The sequence below is a fragment of the Boleophthalmus pectinirostris genome, unplaced genomic scaffold, assembly GCF_026225935.1.
Source record: "Boleophthalmus pectinirostris isolate CB_2022bp ecotype Guang Dong unplaced genomic scaffold, ASM2622593v1 HiC_scaffold_21, whole genome shotgun sequence".
NCBI classification, from domain to species: domain Eukaryota; kingdom Metazoa; phylum Chordata; class Actinopteri; order Gobiiformes; family Gobiidae; genus Boleophthalmus; species Boleophthalmus pectinirostris.
The window spans coordinates 1218042-1244179 of NW_026571175.1; the positions used below are offsets into that span (position 1 = coordinate 1218042).

Sequence of the window (26138 nt, forward strand, 5' to 3'; positions counted from 1 at the left end):
GAGAGTGTCCTACATACTGCTCTTTTAAATCTCAAATGAAAAACTGGTTATGGTCAAATCAAACATGTCTCATGTTTAGCTGCATTATGATTTGAATTGATCTCCTATGAACATATATTTGCATGTGTTGAATGTGTGGCCAAATAGGAGGGCAGGAAGTGAATTGACTGGAGGAAAATGCCGATGTGTTGTGTAGTTTACGGCTGTGCCAATTGTTCTAACCGAGAGAAGGAAGAGTATCGAATATAGTCGTCCACAAAGGTCAGAAATGGGAAAAGCCGACAGAAAAATGCCGTAAAAGGTGGATTACAAACCTGTTAGAGGTCGGGAGGAGCAGAATTCGCTAATGCTCGTGTCTGCAGTGACCACTTCAACAAAGGCATGTTACAAAGCTAAATTGTTTTTTGTGGTTTACCTAAACATAAACAAATCATTAACGACAAACGACTAACGACGTCTGTTGACATTAAATTGTTCAAATAGAGGTTACTGCCGATACACTGCAGTTTTTCCCATAACAGTCGATACACATAAAATAAGAGAAACTCACCCCGGCAAAGACCAAACCATAAACATCATTTAGGCGATTTGCACCAAGGTTGAGGACACATCCACTGACAAAAAAAGTTATAAGCCTCCAAACTTTTGTACACCTTCATCTGTTGTCTGGTGTAGAACGATGTCTGAAGAGCTAAATAGTTCGTGATGTCCTCTGCCTCGATTGTCGGCAAATCTTTTACTTCGGTTGAAAATTCTCTCATTTTCAGTAAGATCAGGGTCACGCCCAATATATTTGTCGACTAACTGCTCGTACTTTTGTCTTGCTACTGGCTCTAAATCCTGACAATAAGAACTCTTCTCCATATCTGTGTTCCCCAGAGCCATGTTTGTCGTGTTTGTCTTCACTTCCTGCCCTCAACCTGAAATTCGCGCATCATCGTGATCACGTGACTGAAACCCTCCTATAAAATAATGGGACTTGCACAATGACTGGACTGTGTAATATTTTGGACTGTACAATGAATGGAATGTGCAATAACAGGAACTGTGCAATAACGGGAACTGTGTAATGAGTGGAGTGTGCAATATTTTATTGTCTGGCCCCTGTGACCACAGCCCTTTGGGACAATGGATGGAAATGAGCCTTAGGTGACAATCTGGTGTGTTTACATTCATGTCGTGTCATGTTTGTCCATTAACATGCTCTGTCCCAATCAAATCAATCAATCAATCAATAAATCAATCAATAGGGGGCGTGTCTGGGTGTAGGGGGCGTGTCTCACCTGGGCAGGGATGGTGTAGGACGCCCACAGAGGCAGGGCCAGCTCTCTGCTGTATCCACTGATGAACTCCACGTGATGAAGAAGAGAGTAGTGAGTGTGGAAGAGCACGGCCGGACGCCCGAACGGCACATGAGACGTGTCTGTGACACACGACATGGACATTTATACAGTCGCACTTCAGGAGGAGGCAAGACAGGACTAAAGACAGGACTAAAGGGACAGATCTCTACATGGGACTAAAGGGACAGACCTCCACACAGGACTAAAGGGACTGATCTCTACACAGGACTAAAGGGACAGATCTCCACACAGGACTAAAGGGACAGACCTCCACACAGGACTAAAGGGACTGATCTCTACACAGGACTAAAGGGACAGACAGACTCTCTACACAGGGACTAACACAGGGACAGATCTCCGCACAGGACTAAAGGGATAGATCTCTACACTGGATTAAAGGGACAGATCTCTACACAGGACTAAAGGGACAGATCTCTACACAGGACTAAAGGGACGGATCTCTACACAGGACTAAAGGGACAGATCTCTGCACAGAACTAAAGGGACAGATCTCCACACAGGACTAAAGGGACTTGAGTGATGACTTACTGTAGGCGTACAGCTCATCTGGTGGACTGAAGGGGGTGATGGTGTCCTCCACTTTGTTCTAAGGAAAGAAAAACACATATTTAAACTTTAGCATTTGTAGAACACATAAGTTAAATTCATTTATATTTATGTGATTGTACAGACCTCATCGTCACAGTTGCAGCCCAGATCGTAATTCGCTATGGCATCAGAGTCAAGGGGCGGGGTCGGAAATGTCACTTCCTGTGGCTGGGCGGGGCTAAAGGGTGGGTTGCGTAACATGTCATTGAGGCTGCCGTACGTGCCGTTGTTTGGGGCCGGAGTCAGGTCCAACAGATCTGACACAACAGAGACACAATGTCTCATGGAAATATACTCAAAACATAACAACACCTGACTCTTCTGTCTGTCACTCTGATCTAATGGGAGGAAATGTTCCACAGTGGGGCTTTAAGTGTTTTCGTGTAGTATCCTCCTTATAAATATCCCATCCCTGGAGTTGTTTTGTTTCTTTCACACTTGGAGGCAAACTGACTCTGACAAGCTCAAGGCAAATTAGGTGAAGTTTTGTGGAGTTTAAAAACCCAGAAGAGCATTTCTGAATCACCAACTGATGACATCACAAGGTTGTGACCTGAGCCAAGACTAAATGTGCGGCAGTGATGGATATAGTCCAACCCACCTGGTCTCAAGAAATGGGATCAAATGTTGGGACCCAAACCTGTGTAGGACACTACATTAGAGCAGGACGAAAGCCCCACTGCGGGACATTTCCTCACATTAGAACAGGGTTAAAGCTTCAGTGTGGGACATTTCCTCACATTAGAACAGGGTTAAAGCTTCAGTGTGGGACATTTCCTCACATTAGAACAGGGTTAAAGCTTCAGTGTGGGACATTTCCTCACATTAACATTAGAACAGGGTGGGACATTTAAAGAACAGGGTTAAAGCTTCAGTGTGGGACATTTCTCACATTAGACACATTTTCCTCACATTAGAACAGGGTTAAAGACTCAGTGTGGGACATTTCCTCACATTAGAACAGGGTTAAAGACTCAGTGTGGGACATTTCCTCACATTAGAACAGGGTTAAAGACTCAGTGTGGGACATTTCCTCACATTAGAACAGGGTTAAAGCCTCAGTGTGGGACATTTCCTCACATTAGAACAAGGTTACTGTATAAACGTACCACACATGACGTTGTAGAGCTCGATGTTCTCAAACTCTGGGACCATTTTCTGAAATTTAAAGCTCGGCCCGTGACCGATGAAGATCGTCTGAGAACGAGACAACAGTTCAACCAGATTCAGGAGGAGACAGTTAAAGGGGGTTGTTTTGTGTGTGAATCAGGTTTAAAGTGCACGTGGCAGATCAGGCCACTCTTTATAAAACACAATTTACATCATAGACTGAACATTTTACTACAGATATTGCCTAGATTTTTCTAGTTTTGTCAGTGTCTTGAAGTTTATAAAGTTACTTCCTGGTGGACACGGGCAGCAGATATGACATACTTGGAGGTAATTCCAAAACTGTTTACCTAGCAACCATAATATACACAACTCTAAAGCTTGTCTAAACTACACAATAGTTATATTAGACTAATGAAAATAAATTATATCGGCTTTATTTAGTTAAATGGAGGTTTAAAGTGTCCTTTTCTTCTCAACTCTTTCCACAAACTGTCACTTAATTGATATAAAACTATGATCCTTATTTAGCAGATATCATCAACATTCCCTGAGGGTCTGATGCTAACTGTAAGCACTGCTCTGTCTCAAGATCAGTTAGACTTGAATCTGAAGGCACTTCCTTCTCCGCTTTTACTTTGGTAATCGGTGATACACATAGGATTCAGCAGTGTTGTGTAGTCATTTTGGTACAAGTGGAAAAAAATCTGTCATGCTGCTGTTTTGCTGGTTGGTTGCCTGGCTGGTGTTTCTGAAAAACTACAGAGGAATTTCAGACAACATGAAATCCCAAAGACAAAACACCGAGCCACAAACAAAGTAACATGGTCTACTCCAGTCAGTGTAGTGAAGACTGCAGTGAGCGCCACACTGGAGAAACAGAACAGACATTTCACAAGAGGATGAACCAACACAGACGAGAGAGCAGCACAGGACCTCAGTCTGCTGTTCATCTCCACCTAAAAAAGGGGTGTCAAACATACGGCCCAGGGGCCGGATCTGGCCCTCCAAGACCTATAATGTGGCTCTCTGCTGATTTTCTACTAAAATTAATTTTATTTTATTATTTATTTTAAATATATATTTTCTCTTCGCTCTTTCCAAACGCTGTTAAAGGACGATCATTTTGACTGTTGACCGTGACACCCTCATCAGCGAAATGTCCAAAATGAAAAAAGTGGAGCCGAGTGCAGGATTTTCCAAGAAAAATTGACTGATCCCTATTTGCACACAAGTTCATGTTAAAACATTGTGTTGAAATTTCATTTTTCTTAAAGTTTCAGGTTGTTCATAATATAATATTTTGTAAAAGTTCATCAATTAAAAAAAGATTTCTGTAATAGATTTGCATTTCTCTGCACAAATATTTGAACTTATTGTTATTTTTGGGGTTTATATGCCATGAGTTTTCTGATCCGGCCCCAAAGTAAGAGTTTGACACTCCTGACCTAAAAGGACCTCAGTCTGTCGTACATCTCCACCTACAAGCCACAGGTCACTCTTTTGAGGACAGTGAGGAACAGATCTGAGCCAGAGAAAAGAACTGTTTTGAGAGGGCAGTTAAAGAGGCTATTTTTAAGAAAGAGAATCCATCTTTGAACAGAAATGGAGACCTCAGACACCATCTGTCTCCTATTTACAACTCCATCCTCAAACATGAATCTAAACAAACAAAGAGAACAACAGGGGGAGCCAGGTCAGGTCCAGAAGTCCTGAATGATTCTGTTAATATGACCTCACACTCAGTGCAAGCAATAGACCTAGCTAACAAACAGAAACTGTAAACAAGTAGATGTGTTAGTTGCAGAGTAGTTTCAGTGTAGTTAGCTCCTCCCTTCAGACAGACATAAGAAAGTGTCCACCACGGTCTGACCAGCTTGGATGAGCTGCAAAATGTATTCAACCAAAGTTCAGTTGACAAGTTTATCCTTTTACCATATTTTGCTGAAAATCAAATTATCTTAAACCTTCAGGGTATCTTAGTTAAAAGTCCACAACAGGTGCTCTTCAAGGACGAGGCTCAAAAGTGAACGGACAGTGAAGATGACCAAGCCTGTAATGTAAAAACTTACTGTGATAAAGTAAAAAGTGGTCAAAAAGTCTGAGGCACTCTGTTGGAATTAGAATGAAAGTCCTTTAATGGTTTCATGAGACAAGCCAACGTGTTTGGACACACGTGGGGTCTTCATCAGGACGAAGGGCGACTTTTATTCTAACTCCAACAGAGTGCCTTAGACTTTTTGACTGCTTTTTACTTTATCACATTATGTTTTTAGAGAGCAAGCTTGTTCATCTTCACTATCTCTTAATCTTAAACCTTTCTTGACAATGTTTGCTAATGGTAATTGCTGAACATTCCACCACAGAGATACATGTAGCAGCCCCCCCCCAGCGTCAAGTCACTGCAAAGTATCAATGAATTTGCCAAATGCACCTTAAATAACTGTACCAGTATTTCCTACAGGCGTGTGTGCTGCTGCTGTGTGTTACCCTCATGCTGTTGATCTTGTTGTCAAAGCCGTGGTCTCCGTTGAAAAAACAGCCTCTCCTCAGACGTTCCATTTCTCGCATTTTCCTGAAACCAAAACATAACAAATCAGATTCTGAAACACTTTTTTTTTTTTTTCCAATTTCAAACATTGATTTGGGAGAAATTAAACTCTCTGTACCTGCTACTGTCTTAAAAACTTGAATAAACAGAACTAATTCATTTTGTGGTCCAAAAGTCATTCCTCACTGACCTTCTGCATTCAGAGCATCCTAGTGATTCACTCTGATGAGTTTATAAGAGCTTTTCACAACTCTCAGAGACCAGAGCAGAGTTTTGCCGTCACAGTAATGGTAACGTCAACTAGCACTCTAACAGCACTCTTCCTGATTCTCAGACAACAGAACGCTTTTATTAGATGCAGATAGTACACAGTGGATTTATGAACTAAAGAGCTGCTTATACAATACAGGCTCTTTAAGTCCTCATCTTAAACAGGGAGTATTTGACTTCTGTGAGTTATTCACTGTACCACAGAACACAGATCACCATGTTCCCTTTGATTGTTCTGGAAACGCTGTGTCTGCTCCAAACAACGTGTTAACATGTTTTATAAGTTCCCCCTTTTCCCCTCACTTTGCTCCCTGCACTAAGTCACTCCCCCTTCAGAGCGCTATCACAACACAGTCAGTGTGTGTCTCACTAATGAAACTGCTGCACATCACATCAGGTTTGTCCTGTCACTGTGAACAGTTTTGTATCATGTTCTTGTATATTTATTAGGGGTGTAATGGTACATCTTCATGCCGAACAGTTTCAGTACAGGACTTTGGGTTCAGTACAGGACTGTGCACAAGTGAATTTGCACAATGTGTGTGTGTTTACATTCAGCCACTTCATGTGCAGCTACACAGAAGACTCGACTCTTTAACATTCACAAGGAACTCGTCCATGATTGGGGCAGTTGTTTCCTGCAGCGCTTTATAGTTAGAGCAACCGCCTTCACAACAACTGTCCCCCGACTTGACCACATGAATCCTGCAAAACTACAGTCATCGCACCCCGGTCCTCACTAATATATATATATATATATATATATATATATATATATATATATATATATATATATATATATACATACATTTGTTGTTGCTTATTTGAGAATATTTTATTTATGTTATTAGTATTACCAAGCAGCACTTTGCTGCTTCATTTTGTTTTATTTTCCCATTTGTATAATGTTAAAACCAGTGGCGGGCAGTCTGGGCCTACAAGGCCTTCTCTGTTGGCCTAATAAAATATATAATTAATAATATTATTATTAAATAATTCCAAATGTCTGTCCACTTCATTTCAGACCTTTTCTGATGCTTGTGCTGCTTCCAGACATGGATGTTCATATTAAAGCATCTGACCAATCACATTTCAGCCATCATTTGTTGCTGGGCAGAGTCAAAGTCAGAGAAGTCTCAGGCTTTCACAGTCCGTTTTGCAGGAACTCCAACACAAAATACATGTTCATGAAACTGTTGCTTTAACCAATCAGATTTTGAGTTGGTGTCACCAGGGCCTTCAGCAGCGCACGACAACGTCACCTGATTCAGAGCCGTGATTGGACAGTCAGAGAGAGAACCGCATACTGCAGCTGTGAGTAGTGGGCTACACGAATCCAAATAATTATTACTATGTATTACTGTTTTTAATTACCAGTGTCTAGTGTGGATTTTTTAAGTGGGCGTGCGCAATTCCTGACCCATGGGGTGTAAAGCTCTGTGCCTGTGGTCACTCATGTCTACATGGGCGCACCTCTGGGCCCGTCCTGATATCATGGTTTAGTCCTGGTTTAGTCCTGGTTCAGTTCTGGTTTAGTCCTGGTTTAATCCTGGTTCAGTCCTGGTTTAGTCCTGGTTCAGTCCTGGTTCAGTCCTGGTTCAGTCTTGGACCCTCATGTTGCAGGTCACTATAGGACAGTAGTGGAGATATCAGTGTTTCCCGCAGAACGTCATAGTTAAAGCGGTTGCCTTGACAACAAGCACAACCTCCCCAGCTCTTCTCCATGCTACTTCTGAAGGCCTAGGTGTGAAGTGGACAGTCCGCCACTGGTTAAAACAAATTGTTGTTTTAATAAACACACAAATAAAAAACAAGCAAATGGTTTTGCATTTTGTTCCCATCCTGTACCGAAAATGAACTGAACTGTGACCTCAAAACCAAGATACGTACCAAACTGTGATTTTTGTTTACTGTTACACCTTTAATACTTGCAGCGAACCATAAGAAGAGTTTGAATAAGGCCTGGGAGAGGTGAGAAAATGATTCACGCATGCATGGATGACTCTAAAACCTCTGCAGGCATGTTTTTGATGATGAAACATTAAAATACAGTAGAAAGCAAAACAAACAAAGAAAGAACAAAAAAGTGCTTAGTACCTCTACTTCAAACTGTGCTCACACTTACTTTGCGACGTGCCACTTCCTCTCCATGAGCAGGTGCACGTCCTCGATCCGCCTGTTGTTGGCGTAGTGCAGTCGTTTGGGTAGATGTTGCTTCAGGTAGGGTTTAAAATGCTGCGTGGGCATTTTACACTGAAACAACCGGAGCACAGGTCAGAGAACTGAGAAGTCCCACTCTCCAACAGCACACGAACACACCACCAATACTTACTGTGAGGTTAGCCACCACCACGCGAGGGTCATCTGCACAAAACCAAGAGATTTACAAAATGATCCAACTGACCCTCTCCTCTGACCCTCTCCTCCTCTAACCCTCTGACCCTCCTCTTCTTCTGCTCCAGTAGTAGTAGTAGTAGTAGTAGTAGTAGTAGTAGTAGTAGTAGTAGTAGTAGTAGTAGTAACAGTAGTATTTTGAGTACATACATGTAGGAGACTTGGGGTCTCTGGGTCGTATCCGTCCCAGTGATCCTGGGATGAGGTTGATCTCGTCGATGTTCAGAGGATACGAGATCAGGAACTCTGTGCGGTCGCAGTGAGCCTCCTCCATCCCTGAAGCAGTACACAGTACACAGTAGTACACATAAGATACAGTACACAGTAGTACACAGAGGAAGTAGTACACAGTAGTACACAGAAGATACAGTACACAGTAGTACACAGAAGATACAGTACACAGTAGTACACAGAGGAAGTAGTACACAGTAGTACACAGAAGATACAGTACACAGAGTATCTCAGGGCATTCTCACACATTTACATGTGACAGCAGCAGCTCACTCACACTGACCCCAGACCAACACTGATCAACACCGCTGTGCTCCTGCCAACACCGCTGTGCTCCTGCCAGCACCGCTGTGCTCCTGTCAGCACCGCTGTGCTCCTGTCAGCACCGCTGTGCTCCTGTCAGCACCGCTGTGCTCCCCTGAACACCGCTGTGCTCCCCTGAACACCGCTGTGCTCCTGAACACCGCTGTGCTCCCCTGAACACCGCTGTGCTCCCCTGAACACCGCTGTGCTCCCCTGAACACCGCTGTGCTCCTCTGAACACCGCTGTGCTCCCATGAACACCGCTGTGCTCCCATGAACACCGCTGTGCTCCCATGAACACCGCTGTGCTCCCATGAACACCGCTGTGCTCCCCTGAACACCGCTGTGCTCCCCTGAACACCGCTGTGCTCCTCTGAACACCGCTGTGCTCCTGTCACCTCCTTTGAGGAGCACCCTGTATGAAGAGTCGAGGCTGTGGTGGTCCCCTGCGTGTGGGAAAGACTCTGGAGTGCCACGGCACCACCATCACTCTCCTCTCATTTTGCACATTTGAAAGTGTTGTTTCTCACCGTGGTCCCCGACGATGATGACGTTGACGCAGCGATGAAGGTTCATCTGTTTGAGTCCGTTCATGAGCTGACCAATGACGTTATCGATCTCACGCAGAGGGTTGTCCAGCTGTGATACAACACAATATGACTCATGCAACCAACTGTACTAATATAATCATATACAGCACGTGATCAACACATGCAACTGTTTACACATTTAATGCAGCATTGTGTAACTTTTCTGGTGGAGGATCCATCCACCAATGCTTTCTTCATGGACACGTTATTGGTTGGTCTGGAATATTTCATGGTATTGTATTAAATCTTTCCTATTCCGTTTCCTACCATCATGGACACCAATCCAGACAAAGTTACAGGTCAGAGCTATGGAGAGGCGCTCACTGTCAGAATGCCTGTTTTTTTTCTAGTTATATTTGAGCTATAAAACCACCTGTAATTGAATAAATGTAGGATAGAACTGTTTAAAGTCATTCTGTGGAACATTCCAGGCAGAGCAATGACATCTCCATAGAAACAAGCAGGTGATGGACCCCCACCTGAAAAGTTACACAGTACACCATTAAATAGTAAACACCTTCACTGAGTATAGACTGAATACGCAGTAAAGCACTATGAGCCTCCAGATAAAGAGTTTCAGTTTGTTTTTACACACCTCGCTGCTGAGAGGTCCCAGTCTGTGTCCAAATGTGTCCGGCTGCTCCGAGTGAACGGCGTACACATAAGGCCTGAAACATTTCACACACACTTCAATATGTCGCTGTATCATGAGTATAGTTTCACTTTCAGTTTGTGTTTAAAAAGGTAAAGTTCATGCGTGTTATTTCTAGGCCCAGTGGTTTGACAGGGACACACCTGACGTCGTCCGGCAGGTGCAGCCAGTTGAGGATGGTCAGTATCCTTCTCTCCAGAGGAATGACCCTGAACACAGCAACACAAAGAGATATAAAGTAGTAGTAGTAGTCGTAGAAGCAGTAATAGTAGCTTTAGTAGCGGTAGTAGTAGCAGTAGTAGATGCAGTAGCAGTAGCTTTGGTAGTAGTAGCAGTCCATCCATCCATTTTCTTCTGCTTTATCCAGGGCCGGGCATCAGTCTGAGACAGGGACTCCCAGACTTCCCTCACCCTGGACACTTCCTCCAGCTCCACCGGGGGGACCCCGAGGCGTTCCCATGCCAGCCGAGAGACATAGTCCCTCCAGCGTGTCCTGGGTCTTCCCCGGGGCCTCCTCCCAGTGGGACATGCCCAGAACACCTCCCCAGAGAGGCGCCCAGGAGACATCCGGAACAGATGCCCGAGTCACCTCAGCTCTCTACGTGGAGGAGCAGCGGCTCTACTCCGAGCTCCTCCCATGTGGCTGAGCTCCTCACCCTGTCTCTAAGGGAGCACCCAGCCACCCTGTGGAGGAAACTCATTTCAGCAGCTTGTATCCGTGACCTTGTTCTTTCAGTCATTACCCAGAGCTCATGAGCATAGCTCAACCAGTAGCAGTAGTAGTAGCAACAGCATTAGAGGCAGTAGTAGTAGCAACAGTATTAGAGGCAGCAGTAGCAGTAGTGGCTGTAGTTATAGTAGTAGTAGTAGTATCAGTATCAGCGTCGATAGTAGTAGTAGCAGCAATAGTAATGAACCATACTTAAACATCCCTCCAAAGCTGTAAGTGAATTTGAATTTGATAACGATTCATCTTGTGCAGGGACACATGTGCTGTTGGACAGACTGTGGTTGCCGGGTTGATCATCAGTATCATGTATGTGCTGATTTACCGACTGTTTATAGTAAATGTTCACACTGAGCGAGTGTTGTTGTGCCTGAGTGTGTTTACGTCCTTTGTTCAGCTCCTCGTGATACTTAAAAGCTGATGTTAAAAGGCTAAAGCTAAAAGGCTAATAAATAAAGACTACTGTTAACAGATGAATGCTAAATGATGTCTGCGTCACTGTGCCTGGCACTGGGGAATTTGCAACAGTGGTGATTTTTGGTTTGCTCAGGACTCTCTAAAACAGGCATGTCCAAACTATGGCCTGGGGGCCAAATGCGGCCCTCAGACTAATTTTTCTTGGCCCTCAGACTTCAGGTGAATTGGCCCAAATTACCTTGCATCAATGAAAAATAAACTTTTTATTGCAAGTTTTTTGAAAATCTACCTTGGTAAACACTGTTGGGCAAGTTACTTTAAAACTGTAATGTGTTATTTATTACTTATTACTGTCATTTCAAAGTAATTCATTACATTACAATATTACTGCATTTAAAATGTAAGGCATTACATTAATATTGCATTACTTTATGTTACTGTCACCAAAATAACTGTGAAAAAGCTTAACTTTTGTGCCGTATATGGACTGAACCAGGACTAAACAAGGTCTAAACCAGGACTAAACCAGAGCTGAACCAGGACTAAACCAGAGCTGAACCAGGACTAAACCAGGACTATAACAGGACTAACCTCAGACTGATTCCAGGACTGAAGAGGAGGACTAAACCAGAACTGAACTAGGACTAAAACAGGACTCACTGTCAGGACGGGCTCGAAGGTGACCGACGGCTTTGCTCCGCACCTCATGGAGGTAAGAGCGGCTGTCGCCCGATCGCGCTTTACAGACCCCCTGCTGCGGGGGCTCGCGGCCCTGATTTCAGCAACTATTTGCGGGTACAAGACCCGGTGCAAGACTCTGCTACAGCGCGAAACGTCTACCTTCCTTCAACGTGTCCAGAAGTCCAACTTTTTGTGCAATGGTTTGCATCGTCCTCTGTCTTTTGGGTGTGAGCACAGGAGCCTTTGTCGAGGCAGAACGTTTCGTCGACGTTGTGGATTTTGTCAGAGAGAAAACTTGCAGACATACAGCACTTCAGAATCACACTGCTACAGATTGAACATTTATTTAAATTTGGCAGCTGAACACATTCTGTACTGTAGAGGAGACAGGAGTCCCTTAGCCGATCAGGACGCAGCGGGAGGAACGCGATACGTGTTCATACACTATAAACAAAAGGCATGCAAAATTGCACAAAAAATAAATAAAAAATAAAATCAGCGAAACAGCGAGACCGCGAAAAGTGAACCCCGTTAGAGCGAGGGACAACTGTAAACCAGGTCTAAACCAGAACTGACCCAGGTCTAAACCAGGTCTAAACAGCGTAGAGTTCTGGGTTGGTCCTTTCACCCGTGGTTAACTGAAGGTCTATCCGGCCGCGTCTCTGGCGTTTCACCGCTGCTGATATTGTGGTGATTTTAGCAAATTTCTATGAAGAAAAACCCACCACTTCAATCCAGGTTAAAAAAGCATTGTAACGCGCGTTACTCACATTTGTACCGAGTAAAATATTAAAATTTTTTCCCCTGTAATGCCTTACATTACTGCATCACAGCAAAAATCAACGCATTACTGTAATACATTACTTTTATAATGCGTTACTCCCAACACTGTTGATAAAGCTAATAGTTAATATTTACTGTGTGGTTTTAAGGATCTTAGCATGAATAAAGACTGATGGTTCATTCTAACGTGTTAAACATGCACAAATTTCAATTATTCCCTGTACTGAGCATCAGGCTTCGGCCCTCAATCGGCCCTCTGCTTCGTCTGTGTTTAGATATGTGGCCCTTGATGAAAAAAGTTTGGACACCCCTGCTCTAAAGTGTCCAGTTATTACATCAGAAAACCTTGTGAATCAGTTTACTCAAATTGGACATTTTTCCAAGGCACACCAGGGTTCCATGCTGCTATTTAGACATTGATGTCTAATTGTCAGAGTAGCAACATAAACATTATTTTTCAAGCGTCCAACTACTTTGACATTGAGTAGCGGCACTTTACTGTTTTTCAAACATTCTGCTTTTCCAACATGAATAATGTTAATGTGAGAGCCTGTTATACTTTGCGCTCCCATATGTCATAAGACGCGTGGGCCTTGATCAGAGAATACTTCTAAAAAAGAGCATAGGCCAGACTTTGGGAAAATATCTAATCTAAAATGGAGGCTGCATGGGCCTTTGTGCTTCTTTCGCTTGGTCATGTAGGTGATCTGTGGAGAACACCGTATAGACTAAATAAATAACCAATCAAGATCATTGTGCCAGCTCAATGAGAAGACCCTCTCACAGCCCAAACCACACATATGACGTGTCGGAATAAACAGGCATGTCTAAATAGAGGCATGTCGTAATCCCGGCATGTTTAAACAGAGGCATGTCGTAATGAAGGGATGTTGGAAAAGGCGGCGGACCCGCACACCACAGACTGTACAGTATAACTCAGGGAGTGTGTCACCCACAGCGTTCAGCTCCAAATGAAGCTCACCGAGGCCATCAGTTATAGCAGCAAATTTGTAACTGAGTTTCATATTTCCAACCGCAAGTATCACAGCAACCAAATATCCAATCAGACTTAGTGCTCAGCAGAAATAGTCAAAGATAATCAAAGCAGTGAAATAAAAACCCCAGGGGAAGAACACTTGAACACCAAAATGACAAATCTGACTACAGCAATTACAGAGACTTTTCCAATAAAAGTGAACTGGAGCCAGCGTCGATGGAGCCAAAGCACACCCATGGTCACTTCCTATTTGGAATGTGTCAGCTATTGGGTTAACTATGTCCAGAGATGTATACTGTAAAGTGTATGAAGCACACTCATATTCATCGACATAAAAGACTGAAATAGAGAATACAAGTGCCTAGGTCCAAACCCACACAGATGACAGTCTACAGGTTTGTACAGAGCAGATTCTACAGGTTAGAACAGATCAGAGTAGAGGTGTGTGCAGAATAGTGTCTAGTTCGTATACTGCAGGATAATCAGTACTAACTTAAGTACCAAGGCCAGAAGAAGGAGGCGGCCTTCACTCCCTGTTTCTCTGCTGTGATCCAGATCTGAAACACAAAGCACTTTAAATTATTTATTCAGTTTATTCACAAAAACAACTGTTAGATTTTATTTTTGTATAGTAAAACTAAAATGAATTATCTATGACCGATGCTAGATGGCTTAAAGATATTGTCCTTCGTTCTGGTACTTTGGTCATATGTCATATGTAAAGTCACAGTGTGTAACTTTTTTGCTAGTAGACAGTTGACTGACCGGTTGCCCTCCCCACCAGCGATGGTTGAGCTTCTCTCGTCCTCTCAGGGTGAACGTGGCGTTGAACACAGGGTCGTGCATCGTGTTTCCCACAATGCCATGGGACTCCGGGTACAAGCCCTGCACAGAGACAGGACTATGAAGGATCTCACACACACGAGGAAGTGTGTGTGCATGATATGACAAAAAAAAAAAAAAAAAAATATATATATATATATATATATATATATATATATATATCACAATTGTCCAAGAGGAAGATCACAGTTTGAATTTGACTTCATACATACATATGTACATATATACATGCATACATGCGTACACACTTGCATACATATACATACATACATGCATATACATACATACATACATACATACATACATACATACATATATATACATACATACATACATACATACATACATACCATACATACATACATACATACATACATACATACATACATACATACATACATACATACATGCATATATACATGCGTACATACATACATACACACACACACATACATACATACATACATACATACATACATACATGCATACATACATACATACATACATACATGTACATACATACATACATGCGTACATACATACATACATACATACATGCGTACATACATACATACATACATGTGTACATACATACATGCGTACATACATACATGCGTACATACATACATACATACATGCGTACATACATACATACATACATACATACATGCGTACATACATACATACATACATACATACATACATGCGTACATACATACATGCGTACATACATACATACATACATACATACATACATACATACATACATGCGTACATACATACATACATACATACATACATACATACATACATACATGCGTACATACATACATACATACATACATACATGCGTACATACATACATACATACATACATGCGTACATACATACATACATACATACATACATGCGTACATACATACATACATGCGTACATACATACAGCAGTATCTTTATAATGCCCTTTCAGAGGAAAGTCAAGTTATCCCAATAGGCAACATATGCATGCACATTTAATCAAAACAGATGATGATTTTGAGATTAAATTCCTGCAGGAAAATCATGGAAATGTTCTAACCCTATGAGAGAGAGGCACCCCACTCACACACACATATTTTACACACACACACACACACACACACACACACACACAGACACTAACAGCAACACAATAAGACATCACAACTACAGATGCACCAATCCGATACTTGCATGAGCATGAGCCTCACCGTGGCCAGGGAGTAGAGGTTTGGGAAGGTTTTAGACGGATACACAGGCCTCATGTAGACAGAGGACGTCCCACACTCCCCTGTCACATCAAACACGTGTTATCTATGACTTCACATTCTGTCTCACATCGAATCATTCACAGCTGCTCATGCTGGAGAAGGAGCGTACTGAGTTTGTGCAGGTTGGGGATGACCGAGCGTCCTTTCTTCAGATACGAGGCTCTGAAGCCGTCCACAGAGAGCATGATGAGAGGAGGCCGGATGAACCTGCAAATCAACACGTCATGTTACTATGATACAAGTGCACTGTGTCACTTTTTGGTGTCACTGCTCGTTTCTATGGAAATGCCAGTGCTCTGCTTTGAATGTTCCACAATATGACATTAAACAGCTCTATCTTACATTTACTTATTTATTTAATTTACTTAGGTGGTATTATTGTTCAAAAACAGACATTCTGATCTGATCTGACCTATAACTGGGTCTGGTCTGGTCTCCATGAAGATAGAAAGGTTTAATGCCATACTCTGAAGGCAATAACATCTCCATGGAGAAAAGCATTTGGAGGAGCCTCCTTCAGAAAAGTTACACAATGGACAGTCAGGTCTTAGAACAGGTTAAATAGACCAAAATATCACAGAGTTACCGAGAGAGGGGCCACATTTGTTCAATAGAACATGAACTGGAGTTGGTTAGCAGGTTAACTGTGTCTAGAGTTATATACAGGCTACAGACTAGACCCTAGTACTCTCTGTATTACTACACAAATGTGCATTTAAATGTGTTTAAAAGTGAAACAGTGAAAGAACTGACCCTGCTGGACACTCGGGCGTCCTGATCTCCGTACACTCCTCGTGCACCCATGAGGTCTCACCTCAGGAACAAAACAAACACATGAGATTTGTTCTGTGAAACATGACATCAGCAAACACTTTATTATCCTGGACACTGGTAGTAGTAGTAGTACTGACATTAAAAGTACCTTTACATGTGGACTTGTAGTTACAGCAGCAGTCTCCTCTGTAGTAGTAGTAGTAGTAGTAGTAGTAGTCGTAGTAGTAGTAGTAGTAGTAGTAGTAGTAGTAGTAGTAGTAAGAGTAAAAGTACCTTTACATGTGGACTTGTAGTTCGAGCAGCAGTCTCCTTGCTCTAAACAGTCTTCTGAGCAGTGGCAGGCGTGGTTCTCGTTCCTCTCCTCTCCACATCTGTCCTCCGAGCACTCAAACCCTCCCGCTGTGGTACACAAGTAAAGATACTACCACTGCACAGTACACAAGTATAAGTACAAGTCACTGTGTCACACATTAGGGAAAGTAACTTTGTGGCCAAAGCTCCTTGTCAGAGTCTGACCTCGTCAGGTTTCAGGAGCTCAGCAGACTGGGCCTGGTCAGGACTTGGATGAGAGATCGCTGAAACCAGGGGGAGCCAGTGACAAAAACTGTTCTTGTGTTCTTAGGCAAGACACTTCACCTACATTGTCTAGTATAAATGCAGTGTGTGTGAGTGTTTGTGGTCAGAGGGACCGATGGTGCAGATTGGCAGCCTCACTTCTGTCAGAGCAGCCCCAGGGCAGCTGTGGCTACAGCTGGAGCGTACCACCAGAGTGTGGAGGGAATGAAGAATGCAGCAAATTATAAAGTGACATTGAGACAAGAGAAGGAAATGAACCTTTGTCTATAATCCAGTGTGTCTGCGTCCATGTTGTATCATGTGTGCATCAACATGCTCTGTCTCAATCAAACACATAAACACACCACAATAAAAGCTCCACATGGTCAGACTGCGGCGTCACGAGTGGGGGCTTTACATGTAAAGTCTATGGAGTGGCGTGTGTCTAGGCGGGTCCAGTGTTTCCACTGTGTTTTTCATGTTCTAAAATCTGAACTTTGGGTGAACTTCCCTGCATGTCAGAGCGTTTCAAGCTTCTGTCCTCAAATGAAGAGACGTCCAACCAGAGGCGTTGGTGCGTTCTTGACACTGTGATCTGAACACAGCAAGTCTACTGCAGTATTAGTATTATTGTTACTATTTTGCCCAAGGGCTGGAAGTGCACTGCTGTTTGTGTAACTAATGAAAGGAAATGACTGTGTGCTGGTATGAGTATTATGTTAGTGTTTTCTTGGTATTATATTTTTGTTTCTTACATTGTTGTTTGTGTGACTGAGGCTGCTCCAGTAAAACCAAGAACCTGTGTGTCCTGGAGCTGTGCTTTTACCATAGTGTTTAAAGCTCGTATCTCAAGTCTCTTATAGAACATGTCTCTTAACAAGTCCAAGTCTCTTCCACTGTGTATTTTGTTTGGACAGTTTAATATGGATTCTAAAATTCTATTTTTCCATTTGACACTTTCATTTTCAAATTAAAAACACACAAAAAAATGTGCCTATTGAATACAAGATTCAGAATCACTGTGTGTCAAAGCAAAATGTCCAAATGTAGTTTTACTTTGAAAGGCATTACCCACTTTACAGTCACTAGATGTAACAACATGTTGGAAGTGTGTCATCAGTGGAGTGATCTGCCCCAGACAGTCTCACATTTACTTCTTCCAAGAAAATATTATTGTCTGCCTGGAATGTTACAGAGTAACACACACAAGCACACACAGCAGTAAAAATGCAGTGCTTTTGTGCAACAACAAATGTGTCAAATTGAATAAAGATACTGTGGAACATTCCAGGTAAACCAGTTAGATTTTTGGTAAAGAGTTCAGACCTGTTTTGAGGCAGTGGTCGTCGAAGTCGCTGCAGCAGCTCTGGTACGTCTTACACAAGTTATCACATCTGCACCCAGGAGGTTTGGCCTCCTCCAACTCGAAACATCTGCCCAGACAGGAGCCAGAGGAGCTGACCCACTCTGACACCACTGTAAACAAACACACAAACACACAGGACAACACAGCTCAAAACACCTGCCCACAAGGTAAAGGCAAAAGGCTGAGCAGGGCTCTTTGCCCTTTGTACTGGGGTGAGGACCTTTAACGCTGCTTGCAGCTTTAACATGTAATCATTAGAGTGTTCAATCAGTGGCTCTCATCACAGCTTCAACTATATTTAAACTGTATTTAAACTGTATTTAAACTGTATTTAAACTGTATTTAAACTGTCATTTCAAAGTCCAGTCAGTGACAGTCTCCTGTTTACGGCTGAAAGAACTCAAGAGACTCTGCAGAGTTTAAGGAGCAAAACAAGAACAACAGACACACAGAAAGGGCATCTGACACAAACTGACACACAGGGAGGGCATCTGACACAATCTGACACACAGGGAGGGCATCTGACACAATCTCACACACAGGGAGGGCATCTGACACACAGGGATGCAGGAGTATGGGAGGGCATCTGGCTCGTTCACCTTTGGTCTGGGGGGGGTTGTCTCCTCCCTCTGACGGGCGACTGGCCTGGAACACATAGGCTCTGTTCAGGTCTGCAGCCCACAGCAACAACAGCACCTGGAGACAGCACACACACACACACACACACACACACACACTGTTTATAGATGCACACAGCTAACCCGAAAGCCCCTGTGCTCCAAACAGGAAGTGAGCATGAGTCAGCTCCACTGACTGTGGCTCCAGTGCATGTTCTATTGAAGAAGCGTGGCTGCTCTGTCTGGAGCTGCTGCTCTCAGGCTCCTCATGTTGGCCTTACATGTTCCTATGAAGCTGCTCTACATGATCCTCTACATTTTATTTCACTATTCTGTCCCTAAATCAGTGATGATATGAACATTAATAACTGACCAATCAGGTGCCTTCTTTCCCCAAAGTCACTCCTGCTAGTTTTAACAACAGGTTTGATTGACAGCTGTGCTAAGCACCTGCTCTTTGGCTTCAACAGCCTCGCTCCTGATTGGCTCTTTGGTGGTTATGATACTCATGGTTGACATTCCAAATATGGAAGTTGGCACCAAAGTCGAACCCTGTGGGTGACGTCCCACTCCCCCAGTGCACTTCTGTACACAGGCTACAGTCAGACCACAACAAGAACCAGACCCAGACCAGAGTCAGACCAGAATCTGTCCTTAGGCAAAACACTTCACCCGCATTGCCTAAGTGGTGTATCCATGAATGACTGGTGGTGGCTGGCAGCCTCACTTCCATCAGTCTGCCTCAGGGCAGCTGTGGCTACACTCGTCCCTCACCCCCAGAGCATGTGGAGTGAATGAAGAGAGCTGTGAAGTGCCACTAAGGTGCTAGATCAATCCAGTGCATTATTCTTCTTAAAACAGAGCGTAAAGACGAGGGCGCACTCGCTGAAGTTCCACTTTAAAGCACTAATGTTTCAATTTACATAAATGTTTATATATTTATGTTGATTAGACTAGAACCTCGAAACAACAAACAGCCTCCTGTAAATGTAGAACTCTGTAGAACTCTGTGGGAGATTCACTGTTTATAAAGAAATCTCCAAACTTCTGATCCATAAATTCTACATTAAGTTTTTTCTTCTCATTATTTGTTTGAGAAGAAGAAGCACAAACGTGTCATATATAGTCCTTTCAGCTGAACAGAATAATGGCATCAGTTTCTGAAGCTAATGTGAAAGAAAAAAAAATAAAAATAGTTGTTTACTTCTCCTGACAGAGAAGATGTTGAGTTTTGTATCCGTTTTTGTTTCTTGTGGACAGGCCCAGAACTTTCAGAGATCTGAATCATAAACCCAGTCACACATCTGCACCTGACACTTCCACACAAACTCCCCCTGACACTCGGAGCTGTCTCAGGTCAAAGTCGAGGGTCTCCACCGTCACCTGGTGTCACTGAACACAACATCTGAACACAACATCTGAACACAACATCTGAACACAACATCTGAACACAACATCTGAACTCAACATCTGAACTCAACATCTGAACACAACATCTGAACACAACATCTGAACACAACATCTGAACACAACATCTGAACACAACATCTGAACACAACATCTGAACAACATCTGAACACAACATCTGAACACAACATCTGAACACAACATCTGAACTCAACATCTGAACACAACATCTGAACACAACATCTGAACACAACATCTGAACACAACATCTGAACACAACATCTGAACACAACATCACGCACTTACATGATTCAAACGCAAAGGCCCAAATAATCCTGTGTCTGTGTCAGACGCACACAAGCACACACAGGATTAGGACTTTACACACAAAAACTTTCCACTCATAAGCACCTCTACAGCTCCAGATAAGACCCCACAGAGACCAGACCAGGACCAGACCAGGATCAGACCAGGACTACACCAGGACTACACCAGGACCACACCAGGACTACACCAGGACTACACCAGGACACAGGACACACCAGGACCAGACCAGGACTACACCAGGACCAGACCAGGACCACACCAGGACTACACCAGGACCAGACCAGGACCACACCAGGACTACACCAGGACCACACCAGGGCCACCACCACCAGGACCACACCAGGACCACACCAGGACTACACCAGGACTACACCAGGACCAGACCAGGACCACACCAGGACCACACCAGGACCACACCAGGACTACACCAGGACCACACCAGGGCCACGCCAGGACCACCAGGACTACACCAGGACCAGACCAGGACACACCAGGACTACACCAGGACCACACCAGGACCACCCAGGACCACACCAGGACACACCAGGACCACACCAGGACCACACCAGGACTACACCAGGACCACACCAGGACTACACCAGGACCACACCAGGACCACACCAGGACTACACCAGGACCAGACCAGGACCACACCAGGACTACACCAGGACTACACCAGGGCCACGCCAGGACCACACCAGGACTACACCAGGACTACACCAGGACCAGACCAGGACCACACCAGGACCACACCAGGACTACACCAGGACTACACCAGGACCACACCAGGACTACACCAGGACCAGACCAGGACTACACCAGGACCACACCAGGACCACACTAGGACCACACCAGGACCACACCAGGACTACACCAGGACCACACCAGGACCAGACCAGGACCCCAGACTAAGGCCAAGCCCAGACCACCTCCAGCCTGATCTCTGTGTGTTTTCATACAGACATGAGTCTGGTCCTCACGTCCTCCGTCACTTCCCTCTTGCTCAAACATGATCGTCCAATCAGATTTGTTTATTTGAGTGACACATGTGAAAAGAAAGAGCTTATTGGCCACTCATCATTTACAAACATTTCTCTCTCCTCACATGAAGAGTTTTGTGTGTCACTTTTTGATTCTCTGTGTTTTTCAGTCCATGTGATGTTTTTTTCTAATATGGACAGACCATGCATGTCTCTGATTGGCTAATCCACCTGTCAATCACATCCATCTGAACTCGGGCAGATTCAATGGAAACCACACTCACATGAAACTACTGAAGAAGTGTGTGTTCTGGATCCCATTCAAGACCAGGACTAAACTAGGACCAATCCAGGTCTAAACAAGGACTAAACCAGGACTAAACCAGGTCTAAACCAGGTTTAAACCAGGACTAAACCCGGTCTAAACCAGGACTAAACCAGGACTAGACAAGGACTAAACCAGGACTAGACAAGGACTAAACCAGGACTAAACCAGGTCTAAACCAGGTTTAAACCAGGACCAGAGTCAAAATTTCAGGAGAAGACAAATGAAGCTTTGTGCACCAAACCAAGGTCAGAACTGAGGCCACTGAGACTTTTCTGGAAAAAAATAAATACATAAAAAATCAACTGAACTCACATGTTCATCCTGACGTCATTAAGAGGCTATTTTATTTTTATGAGTTATTAACTGGAACACATCATATGTTTAAATCCCCATGACACAGATGGTTTCATTCAGGCATACAGACAAGCATGTTACAGGTTAGATCTATGGAGAGGCGAGCACACGGATGTTTTTCCACAATATTTCTGAGAACTTAAAGGACATGTCACTGCCACGGTGAAACATTCCAGGTGCTATGATCAGTGTGGGGTCTGGACCCTCACCTGAAATGTTCCACAGTGAGGCTTTAGAGTTAAAGTTGTGTGTGATGTGCTGGTCTGCTGTGGGCCTGTCTCACCTGACCTGTGCCACTGTGTTTGCGCGTGAATGACCCCAAGAGCTTTTATTATGAAAATCTGGCTCCGCTCCAAAATAAACCTGTACATTGTGCATGACATGAGCTCGAGCTCATATGTTCTGCTGGAAACACCGAGAAACACCAGAGTGTGTCCCGCACGCGCCCACACCTCACACACGCGCACGGTCCAAAAGAACTGCTGTCTGCAAATCTCCAACATTTCACTGTGACACTGGAGCTGCTCCGACCGTCAAACAAACACACACCCGCGCACACACGCACACACACACGCACACACCCGCGCGCACACACACGCACGAGTCACCAAACCCCAGCTCACTGTTTATTGCCAAAAATCATTTCCAAACGAAGGTGAAAACTCTGATTTGATGTTTGTGACGCAGACTGCGCAAAGGCTCGCGCTGCGTGATGAACACAAACTGCGGTGTCCTGACTGTTCCCAATGTCCCGTTCAAAGTGCGTCCTGCCGGTCGATATCGCTCCAAACCCGGACTGAACCAGGACTAAACCTGGACTAAACCCGGACTAAACCCGAACTAATCCGGGACTAATCATGGACTATAGAAGCGGACCCGGGAGAGCTGAGTCCTGGTCTTACCGTACCGGTATTCCGCGCAGCATCTTCACTCTGGCCCCGTGCGCATCAGCTCAGCGTGAAAAGAGACAAATGTAAAAACGGAGAGTCCTGGGCACGAGCGTGAGAGCAGCGCGCGTGAACCCGTGCGTGTGCGTGCGTGCGGGGGCAGGGCCTCAAATGTGCGTGGTTACGACACTACAGTAGGTGAGACGTGAGTGTGGGACTCGGTGTTACAGTATATTTATCTGTGCCGCACGCGCTCCGGCGGGGGCGCAAACTGTGGCCCGGGGGCCAAAAGCGGCCCGTGGACCTCAGACTCAGGATACACAGCCAAAGTACCTCAAAGTACCTCAGAGTACCACGCAGTACCACATAGTAGCACATAGTAACACATAGTATTATTATTAGTGCAGGTTTCATCACAGTGGAGTAGTGGTGCAGCCATTGCACAATAACCTGAAAGCCTCCAGTTCAGGGACGAAGGACATAGGACTATGTCCCCCCCCCCCCCCCCCCCCCCCCCCTCTCTCTCTCTCTCTCTATCTATCTCTCTCTCTCCCTTTCTCTCTCTCCCTCCCTCTGTCTCTCTCTCTCTCTCTCACACACACACACTATCTCTCTTTCTGTATCTCTCTCTCTCTCTCTCTGTCTCTCTCTCTCTCTCTCTCACTCTCACACACACACACACACACACTCTCTCTTTCTGTCTCTCTCTGTCTCTCTCTCTCTCTCTGTCTCTCTGTCTCTCTCTCTCCGTCTGAATGACCCTTCAGTGTTCTTGTACCAGAGGTCCACTGGCTCCATGACCTCAGACCTGGACCAGAACCAAACCCCAAGGACACAAACTCTCCCTGATCATGACCACTGTGTCATAACAAAACATATGAAGTACACGTGTATTAATACTGTGTCTGTGGCACAGTAGCATTTACTGTAATAGTGCATAATAGTAATAGTAATATTTGTAGTTGTAGTAGTAGTAGTAGTTGTATAGTAGTAGTTGCAGTAGTAGTATTGACAGTAGTAGTACCCTCTCATGGCCCCCTGCCTGTATCTGCAGCTTGTGTTTCTTCCAAAATACGGGGCATTTGTCTCTGTCATTTTGTGAAGAACCTTTTTATCTTGAAAATGCAAAACCCGTCCATCAGTCCTGGTCTAGACCAGATCTAGTTCTGCTCTGGTCCTGCTCTGGTCCCACACAGAGACCAGGTGTGGAAACCCGAGACCGTGTTTAAACCCAGCCTCAGGTGAGAGAGATGAACCGACCAATGAGAGCGCAGCATCTGATCCAGGTGAGTTTAGAGGCGACGTGTCCCAGCACACATCTGTTTACATGTGTGTGTGGTCTGCCCCCAGGACTAGACCGGGACTAGACCAGGATCATGTTCAAAGAGGGTCTCATGAGGGTCTTATGAACTCTGTTTCCTCAGGACAGGAAGTACCAGAGCACAGAGCACAGCGTCACTCTAAACCCCAGTCAGATAACTAAACTAAAATAAATAAATACATAAATAAATAAATAAATAAAAAAGCAATTATTTGAAGTTGATGAAGTGAAAAGTCACAATCTTAAAAAAGAGTTTAAAAGGCTGGATCTATCGTTACTTGTGCCTTTTGATAACAGCTGAATTAAAAGTGCTGAACTCAAATATTTGTAGTTATGAGTTTTCTTTTAATGCAGCTCAGCAGCAGGGCCGGTCAGTGTGAGGCCAGTGTGCGTCTGAAGAGTGTGTGAGTGTTTGTTTTGTGCGTCTTGTCTTGTCATGTATAATATACTAGTCAATTGAACAGAAGACGATTTGACCAGAAACTGGTCATAAGCATCGATGGAGCCAAATCACCCTTTTCAACCCCGACAAAAGGTGGACCAAACCAAATTTCTGATCAGAATCGCCAACTACCTGGACAAATATTCACTTGGGTGATATCCACAATGACTTGGTGGAAACTCCTGGGCCATTCACAGCAGAAAAGATGAAAACCTCCAAGATTCTCGATGTGTTGTTGAACTTGTTGGAGTCCACGGTTTGTTAGGATCTTCTACGTTTGCTCTACAAATGTTTGAAAGTCGTTTAATTCACCATTAGCGGTTCTTTTCACTCAGAATATGAAAAAGACATTTTCCTTCTTCTGTGCTTCTATTTGTGCATCCGATAATGCAGCAGGAATACACGAGGTTACGCACTGTGTTTGACCGCTATTGTGTTATTTGCCTCCGACCAAAAGATTTCCCAGCATGCAACGCGGGCTTTTAATAACAATGATGTCAGCTGAACGTCGCCTATACCTTGAAGACCCTGAGGCCCTCTGGATCTGAGCTGTAACGTGGTGTACTGCTGTAACCTGCGTGTCTCCCATGTGACAGGTTTAATCTACACCGAGGAACATTCTAGACAAAGCAATAACATCTCCATGGAAACATCAGGCGGCAGATCCTCCACAGGAAATGTCAGGTGCTACATCTTGAAGTGGTAGCCTTGATTTTGGAATATATTTGTTTCTCTTTTTATTCAGATGAGATTGTGTGTAGAAAGTCTCAAAGATCTGCTCGTGCTCTGAGGGCCGCATGAGGGTCAAGGTGCATGGAGTTTAAAAACATAGTGGAGCACTTCCTGTATCACCACTTACTGCCATCTTGAGAGAAGAACCTAAATGTGCAGGTTTGTGTGTTAAACATGAAACAAAACACAACTCCAGGTCTGTTTGTGATGACGAAACGACATAAGAACAGAGTCCAACCTTTCAAATGCAGATGGGGA

General features: G+C 44.1%; 1 protein-coding gene across 1 annotated transcript in view; it reads right to left on the reverse strand.

The window, feature by feature from the left end:
* The window catches only part of LOC110156489 (ectonucleotide pyrophosphatase/phosphodiesterase family member 2-like), a 55585-nt gene extending 32049 nt beyond the window's left edge, over positions 1–23536 (reverse strand). The window contains exons 1-20 of the mRNA XM_055157550.1: positions 23406–23536; positions 19085–19181; positions 18446–18595; positions 16838–16963; positions 16544–16604; positions 15900–15997; positions 15731–15810; positions 14424–14543; positions 14160–14215; positions 10197–10262; positions 9997–10069; positions 9342–9450; positions 8428–8553; positions 8216–8247; positions 8009–8136; positions 5553–5637; positions 3062–3149; positions 2037–2209; positions 1893–1950; positions 1284–1423 (exon numbers count right to left, since the gene is read on the reverse strand). Coding sequence (XP_055013525.1) covers positions 1284–1423; positions 1893–1950; positions 2037–2209; positions 3062–3149; positions 5553–5637; positions 8009–8136; positions 8216–8247; positions 8428–8553; positions 9342–9450; positions 9997–10069; positions 10197–10262; positions 14160–14215; positions 14424–14543; positions 15731–15810; positions 15900–15997; positions 16544–16604; positions 16838–16963; positions 18446–18595; positions 19085–19181; positions 23406–23423 — 1884 coding nt within the window. The 5' untranslated portion in view covers positions 23424–23536. The remainder of the gene's footprint in view (positions 1–1283; positions 1424–1892; positions 1951–2036; positions 2210–3061; positions 3150–5552; positions 5638–8008; positions 8137–8215; positions 8248–8427; positions 8554–9341; positions 9451–9996; positions 10070–10196; positions 10263–14159; positions 14216–14423; positions 14544–15730; positions 15811–15899; positions 15998–16543; positions 16605–16837; positions 16964–18445; positions 18596–19084; positions 19182–23405) is intronic.
* Positions 23537–26138: the final 2602 nt, after the last annotated feature.